Source organism: Phoca vitulina, unplaced genomic scaffold (genome assembly GCF_004348235.1).
Source record: "Phoca vitulina isolate PV1807 unplaced genomic scaffold, GSC_HSeal_1.0 scaffold35, whole genome shotgun sequence".
NCBI classification, from domain to species: Eukaryota; Metazoa; Chordata; class Mammalia; order Carnivora; family Phocidae; genus Phoca; species Phoca vitulina.
This window is the reverse complement of record NW_022589738.1, coordinates 1,258,566-1,267,176: the sequence shown is the minus strand read 5'-3', so window position 1 is coordinate 1,267,176 and position 8,611 is coordinate 1,258,566. Positions and strand designations below refer to the sequence as shown.

At 39.9% G+C, this 8,611-nt stretch overlaps 1 protein-coding gene across 1 annotated transcript; it reads left to right on the top strand.

Moving 5' to 3' along the window:
* The first annotated feature begins 1,682 nt into the window (after positions 1 to 1,682).
* LOC116645982 (serine/threonine-protein phosphatase 4 regulatory subunit 3B-like) lies at positions 1,683 to 4,028 on the top strand. The gene is made up of 2 exons (XM_032426474.1): positions 1,683 to 3,192; positions 3,352 to 4,028. Exons 1-2 carry the CDS (start codon positions 1,683 to 1,685, stop codon positions 4,026 to 4,028), a joined length of 2,187 nt encoding a protein of 728 aa, XP_032282365.1.
* The last annotated feature ends 4,583 nt before the right edge of the window (positions 4,029 to 8,611 follow it).

The following is an 8,611-nucleotide window of genomic DNA, read 5'->3' as shown; positions in this document are numbered from 1 at the left end:
TTGCAAAAGAGGTACGTGAAAAGTTTTTCTGTGCTCTACTTGAGAACTGTCACACATTTCCAATGCTATGTAAAATGAATTACAAACAGGACTCTTCAAGTCCAAATGTGCTTGATGTGGCCCAATTCTGTTTTTCCCTTGCAATAACAGGGTTAATGTTTGGGGGAAAAATTTTTTTTTAAGAAAACTGCAGAAGTTGCTGCTACATCAAAAATCAACTTGGTTACTATTAAAATTATATTTAACAAAGTTGCCATATACAAGCTTCTATTTTTTGGTTGGCTATACACAGATGTGGATCTAAAGAAGGAAGTGCGTGACTTTCATCTTCTCGATAATTTTATGTTGATTACAAATTATATAGATGGAAGGAATGTGAAATAAAATGTAATGAAGGCCAAGAAAAGAAGGGGCTAGCATAGTTCAATGGCTGAGAAAACCAATTTTGGAATCAGAAAGACGTGTGTTCAAATCAGAGTTCCTCAACTTATTAGGAGTGTGACCTTTGGTGATTTATTTAACTTCTCTAAGTTTGTTTCCTGATCTTAGAAGGACCCTTAATACTCCTGTATCACTAGGTTATTATGAAATTTAAGTACAAAGAGATATAAAAGTTCTTGTCACATTGTCTTGAACATAAAAAGTACTCAAGTATTTAATGTGCTCAATTACGTTATTACCTTTCTCTGTAATACTAATAGGCACTCGAGTATTATTACTTAGTTGTGGTTGTTATTATCAATGTAATGATCAAGAAAATAAAACAACTGATCTGTAATGTTCAATACGCACTCTTAACTAATTTCAACGTCGTTTCCCTCTGGCCCACTCATCTAAGAATGAGGAGTGTGGTTATAGATTGGAAAAAAGTTTTCCCATTGCAGTAAATGACGGCGCTTTAGGCCCAGCCGAACAAAATGAAAGAGTTGTCAGCGCCTTCTCGGAACAAGGTCCTCCCCCCCCGGGATGGGTTTACTGAGCGACAGATACATAGGCCAAGCTTGGTGGAGAAGACCCACCTACAAATCTCCAATTATTGCTAATAGTCTACACTTCGCTTGGCTCCCGCTTCTTTTGGGGGGGGGGTGTTTGGGGGGGGGAGCCTCAACCTGGAATATTAGGTGTTGAATTGGTCAGGACATAAGTGATTCAGTTTTCTTTCATTTAAAGTCCTCAGTCTCCTACACACCTGATAAGTGCAAATGCTTCTGGGGAACAAAAGTTTTTATGGAAAGAACAGCGCTTTGCTCTAATCACTAAGCTTCCATGTAAGCTTGGCCGCAATGCCTCAACATGCATAGAACGTTCCGTCGGGGTAGAATCCTGTGACAATCCTAAGAATCCTGCCATAATCGAGGCTTTCCCAGACGACGGGGAGCAGGCCAAAGGCTCACTCCGTAAACCCACGTTAAGAAGGAATATGTGAGGACAAAATGGAGAGCGGGAAACATAAGATGGAAGCGAGAGGAGGTGGGACTCCAGGGAGCTCTACAGACCTCAGGAACCACGAGCGTCCGGTGAAACGCTACTTCGCCAACATCTTCTTCCGTAATTGTCCCCTCCCGCCGCCTGAGCTACCGTCGCTGTCAGAACAGCGACAACTACAGTCGACTCCGGACACACGAGACCCAGCGGCCCCCCGCGCCGAGACTAGGGCTGGGGACAGGAGGCCAGGGGTCGCCATGGCTGACAAGCGGTATTGTGTAAAAGTCTACTCACTGAACGAGGACCAGCAATGGGATGATCTCGGCACCGGATATGTCTCTTCCACTTATGTGAAGCGCCTCCAGAGCGTGTTCCTGCTCGTTAGGTCGGATTCCCAGGCCTCACTAATCTTGGAGTCAAAGATAAATTCAAACACGCCCTATCAGAAGCAACAGGAAACCCTGATTGTTTGGTCTGAAGCAGAGAACCATGGTAGGGCATTAAGTTTCCAGGACACTGAGGGTTGTTGTAAGATCTGGGAAGACATTTGCTGGGTTCAAGGAAAAGATCCATCCGTCAAAATCACACAAGACCTCTTGGAGGAATCCGAAGATGAACAACTGGATGAAGTCCTGGAAACCAATGATGTGTTTGACCTGCCTAACTGTGAACTCAATAAACTTGAAGAGATTTCTGACTTCATTTCCTCGGTTTTCGCTTCACCGATCCGTAAGGAGAGACTGGCTCTGATCTTAGAAAATGAGGACTATATTAAAAATTTGCTGCAGCTGTTCCACACCTGTGAAGACCTAGGGGACACTGCAGGCTTACACCATTTGCATGAAATTATTAAAGGCATCTTATTCCTTAACAAGACAGCCCTGTTTGAGATCATGTTTTCTGCTGAGTGTATCATGGATGTGGTGGGATGTCTCGAATATGACCCTGCTTTGGCTCAGCCAAAAAGGCATAGGGAATTCTTGACCCAAAATGCAAGGTTCAAGGAAGTCGTACCAATAACAGACTGTGAACTTAGGCAAAAAATACATCAGACATATAGGGTACAGTACATCCGTGACATCCTTTTGCCTACACCATCCATGTATGAAGAGAACTTTCTTTCTACTCTTACAAATTTTATTTTCCTCAACAAGGTTGAGATAGTCAGCATGCTGAAGGATGATAACAACTTTTTGTCTCAAGTCTTTGCACAGTTAAGTGATGAGACTATAAATGATGATAGACGGCGCGAATTGCTCCTTTTCTTCAAGGAATTCTGTGCATTTTCTCAGACATTACAGCCTCCAAGCAAGGATGCACTGTTCGAAACATTGACAGAACTGGGGATTCTTCCTGTTCTTAAAATCGCAATGAGCATGGAGGATTTGCAAATAAAGTCAGCTGCTACTGATATATTTACTTATCTAGTGGAGTATAGTCCATCCATGATTCGAGAATTTATCATGGAAGAAGCCCAGCAGAGTGAAGACGGTAACCTTTTCATTAATTTAGTCATTGAGCAAATAATCTGTGATACTGATCCTGAGCTAGGAGGTGCTGTTCATTTAATGGGACTTCTTCATACTCTACTTGATCCAGAAAACATGCTAGCAACACCTAATAAATGTGAAAGAAGTGAATTTCTAAATTTCTTCTACAAGCACTGTATACATAATTTCATAGCACCACTTTTTGCCACCACTTCGGAAGATATATGTGAAGGGGATAATGTAGTTGGATCCGACAAAAACAACACAAATTGCCTCAATAATTATCAAACAGCACAGCTGCTTTCTTTAATTTTAGAGCTGCTTACATTTTGTGTGCAACATCACACATACTACATAAAAAACTGTATTTTGAGCAACGACTTGCTAAGAAGAGTCTTGATCTTGATGAATTCAAAGCACACTTTCCTGATCTTGTGTGCTCTCCGCTTTATGAGAAGGATGATTGGACTTAAAGATGAATTTTATAATTGTTACATCATCAAGGGAAATCTTTTTGAGCCAGTTGTCAATGCTTTCCTGGATAAAGGAACTCGGTACAATATGTTGAATTCAGCTGTTATTGAGCTGTTTGAATACATAAGAGTGGAAAATATCAAATCTCTTGTTGCACATATAGTAGAAAAGTTTTATAAAACATTTGAATCGATTGAATATGTTCACACATTCAAAGGATTGAAGATTAAATATGAACAAGAGAAAGACTGGCAGAATCAAATACGGAGGAATTTACGCTCTATACTGTGTAGTAAAGTACGTCGCAGGAGTACCAGAGTCATGGAGAAGGAAGAAAAGTGTTTTAAAGGAAATTCAGAAGAAGGAGAAGCAATTATGCCGCCATTGGAAAATGATTTTCAAGATCGTTACAAATTTATGGAGACTAAAAAAACAAAAGAAAATGAAGACAAGGTAGATCCTCCTAAAAGAGCATCTCCGGGGGGCTACAAATTCGCTTCATCCCATTCTGCTCCTGCTGCTAATGGAACACATAGCCTGCACGGTAGCAGCACAACTGACTTAATGAATCGTCTCAATGATGAAAAAGATAAGGAAGATGAAACACCCCCCAGGAAGAGACCACATCTTAGCTTCTAAAATCTTTATGAGAGACACTCAACGTCACTGAAATCTACATTACGAAAATTCTGTAAACATCAGTTAGCTGAAAAGTCTGAATCCAAAAGCTTTCTCATTTGAACTTCTAAGTATACAATAAGTAGCAAAGATGTCAGGGTCATCATCTAGGATGGTTTAGTTCTGCAAAAACCAAACTTCACAGAATTAAAAAAAAAAAAAAAAAAAAGAACTAAACTAAAAAACTAACCAGAACCTGAATGATAAACTCTTTGCAAGAAAAAATCTTAGCGGGGGGGGGGGGGGTTGGAGAGGGGAGGAAACAGGTTGATAACATAAGATGAATGTAGTTTTGTTCCAGGGCTGTATTTTAAAAACAGCTATCAATACTGCAGTTGCAAAGCCTATAACATTACTTGCCTAGTGGTTCTGGCTATGGTTTTCTTTGCCTCGGTTGCCTTTTTTTTTTGCCATAAAAATTCATGTTTACGTGGAAAACAAAGTCAACTGTAATCAAAAAAACAAACTGAAGTTATTCACATGTCTGTGAATATATAACACAAATTCAGCCTCTGGGTAATTGGAGGGAAGTAACTTGCTGTGTGTATTTTCATAAATAAAAAAGGAAGCTGGATTCAAAATGTGCAGTTGTGAATTTAACTTTTTTTTTTTAGATAAGAGATGCCAAGAATCAGTCCACTGGTATTCTGCAAAGGTGTTCTCTATTACCCTGGTGGTGGGTAGATCAGAATACTTTCAACTGCCAGATGGTGAAAGGTACTTCTGAAGGTATTTCCTGACTCATTAATAAAGTTGTGTCCATCTTCAGAGCAGCAGGTTAAGTTTTAAAGTATAATTTACAAAGACTAACATACAAAAAATAGTGCTGAATGAGGTGGCATTTAATATCTAAGAACCATTTTGGACCAAGAAGAGGTTACTTAAGTGTCGAATTCCACCTACAGTACCTAGGTGTTTTTTCTATAAACAAACCAGGGTGTAATATGAAAGGTGCTTTATGAAAGAATGAATGCAATGCATTTTTTTTTAAGATTTTATTTGTCAGAGAGAGAGCACAAGCAGGGGGAGCGGCAGGCAGAGGGAGAAGCAGGCTCCCCACTGAGCAGGGAGCCCAATACTAGACCCTGGGATCATGACCTGAGCCGAAGGCAGACGCTTAACAACTGAGCCACCCAGGCACCCAATGTGATGCATTTCTAAAAATAAGTTGTAAGCAAAGAGTTAAGAGGATTTATTTTTAGAGGAGCAAGTTAACTAGAGGAGGAGGTTTTCCTGGAATGGCTAAAACTGAAGCAGTTTCTCCTGTTTTGAAGATTTTAGAGTTAATTTTAATTTTGGTCATTGTTTGAACCAGATGGGCTGTGTCGATATAAAGTATAGTTTTCCATAAGACAGATTTTTGTTTTCTATTCAAAATACCATAGTAGTTGTTTTGCACCATTTGATGATATTCATGCTGAACTATAAAGTTCAGAAATTAAAAAGTCACCTTGTAATACCAAAAATAAAAGAGACCATTTTAAATGTACTATTGTGCCAATAGAAGACATCTCCTGCAAAAGTAAGTTGTGTAAGAGCTACAAAGAGAGTGTATTCTTAAAATAAATAATCATTTCATCAGACATAAAGCCTGCTAAAGTGTGGACATGACCTCAGGAGATATAATCACATATTGCTGAGGACATGACACAGCACGGAAACTGCATTTTTACATGTCTCAAGCCATGCTGGTTAAATTAAATGTTGTAATGGGACTATTCATGTTGTGAGTATATGTCAAAAAAGGCAGTTTGTTCCAAGAGCATCTCATGTTTTCCTTCTGGCTAGACTGTCAAGGGGAATGTTATCCAGAGTACACACATTTACATGCATACTCAGAGTGTTGTTTTGAAAAAAATATGCTTAACGCTTTGTTTTGGTGGGAGTAGTCCCAATTCCTTAACAGGGCAGCTATTTACAACTAGACAGAGAAGAACAATTTTTCTAGGCTCTTTCTGCTTATTCTCTTCAGCTAGTTTTAATCAGCCGTTAAAAGATGGGCACTGTAGGAAGAAAAAAAAAAAGAGTATTTGCATTTCTTGCTGTACTGTTTCCAGTGAATTTGTAAGGAAGGGTGGAGGAGGAGGGCATAAGTGTAATGGGAAATTAAAAAAAAAAAACAAAAGAAAAGAAAAAAGGACAGGCTTTCTATTGAGCTGTGTAACCTCTATGAGCCCTTTCCTAGTCTCAGCTACTTAATGTTAGGGAAACAACATGACAGGCAAAATGGTGCAAAGGCAAATTGCCCATCAGATGGCATAACCTACTATTACAGGAACACTTAAGAGGGCAACAAAACACAGAAGAGCAATCCTTACTGTCTGCACACTGAGTGAAAAATTGACCAAAATATTCAGCCTCTCTAGATACTGTGTGTGAGGAAATACCATGTCAAAAATGTTTAATTTCATCTTTAAGATTTTTAGAAGTAATTTTAAAAGGACCCTTAAGTGGGTAATTTATGAAAAGAAACAGTTTGGAATGGCTTCGTATAGGTGAGCATTTTTGGAGAGGCACCCTGGGCTTGTCAAGATCAGGGCTTTAAATACACGACTTCCAGTAATTTTTATGGCACAGGGACTTTCTAAATACACCAACAAAGGAAAGGTGATACAAGAGATAAGGCAAAAGCTTCATATTCGGGAGACGAACCATGAGAGACTATGGACTCTGAGAAACAAACTGAGGGTTCTAGAGGGGAGGGGGGTGGGGGGATGGGTTAGCCTGGTGATGGGTATTAAGGAGGGCACGTATCGCATGGAGCACTGAGTGTTATAAGCAAACAATGAATCATGGATCACTACATCAAAAACTAATGATGTAATGTATGGTGACTAACATAACATAAGAAAATAAAATTTTAAAAAATTAAAAAAAAAAAAGCTTCATATTCAGACAGCCCTTGCTGACAGTGCAGGCTCTGACGCTTACCAGCCCCATGACCTTAGACAATTTACTTCTTTTTTCCTCTAACCACAATTTCTCCATCTTGTCTTAAAACTCAGAAACTATATGTAAACTACCCAGATCATATTCAGCACTTAATAAATAGCTTTTGAAATTCTTTGTTATCAGCAATAGTAGCATAATCGTTTCCCAGAAGATTGGGGATAAAGTCAGGTAAAAACACTTTTATCACAAGATATACTCATAAATCAATAATCCTATGTTCTCAATCAAATTAGTAGCAACATGATAAATTACAAATTGATGAGTTCAGTTCTGGTTAGCAGACAAGTCTAGGTGTATGCCTCATGCCCCGCTGAGACACAACTGAAATAAAAAACATTAAAGTATGGGGCGCCTGGGTGGCTCAGATGGTTAAGCGTCTGCCTTCGGCTCACGTCATGATCTCAGGGTCCTGGGATCGAGTCCCACATTGGGCTCCTTGCTTAGCAAGGAGACTGCTTCTCCCTCTGCCTGCCACTCCCCCTGCTTGTACTCTTCCTCTCTCTCTCTCTTTCTGGCAAATAAATAAATAAAATCTTTAAAAAAAAACATTAAAGTAGAAAGAAAAATAAGCTTGCGTAGCAATAAAGACACTTGGGTGGAGTGGTGTCTGGGTTGTTAAACATGGAGCGTAGAGTGAAATTGAAATCAGAAGAGTAGCAGGAGAGGTGGGGAGGGCATCCAAGATTTGTGAAAGTGACAAGAGTAAGTAAGCATTATTCCCTTCCCTCCCACGCCCCGCCCCAGCAAGCAGAGCAGTCAGCTAGAATGTATCCATAGATAACAATCCAAGTGTCCTCCTTAAAGCAATTGAAGTAATGGACAAAGCTGAGGGCCCTGGTATGGAGGTTGTTGCCTCAGAGTTAAGCTCTTCCCTTTAGGGTGTTGGAGGATCCCAGATGCTGCAAGTTTCCCATCCCAAGGTGCAAGTCATGGTGCTTTGAAGATGCTTCTAACAGTTTGGAAGAGCTGCACCAGAATGTTTTCCTTGGGGAGGAAGCCTTCATAAGCAGTTTTGACAGAGGTCATTAATGCGCCTTCCTCCCCTGTGCAACCTTCGATTCTGAGTTGTTGCTCTTCCATTTCCACAATACCTGAGTGTCTCTTTCTAGTAACTATAACTTTGCCCTTTCTTTCAGTTATTCCTTACTCTCACCCAAACTTTTCATCTAGGAGGATCTGGTGTGAGAGGGACAAAGACATTTTTATAAAACCAGAATTAAGTTTGAATCACATAGGTTTCATTTTTGCCAGGCTGCCACCCAGAGCCTATACCAACCAGCTGGCCTAGGGAAAGAAATATGCATCATACTCAGGAATGGTCAGGAAAGAATCCTGAATTTTCAAGATAGGTCTAGATAATTTCCTATCCCTTTAGTCCTGACTCAATGACCAAATTATCTTACTCTAATGTAGGGCTTCTCAGTCTCACCACGGTTGACAATTTGAGCCAGATATTTCATTGTTTTGGAAGGCATTCCTGTGCATTGTAAGAAATTTTGCAGCATCCCTGACATCTACCCACCAAATGCCAGCAGCACATCCCCAATTGTGACAACCAGAAATGTATACAGAAGATAATAAATATCCCTCAA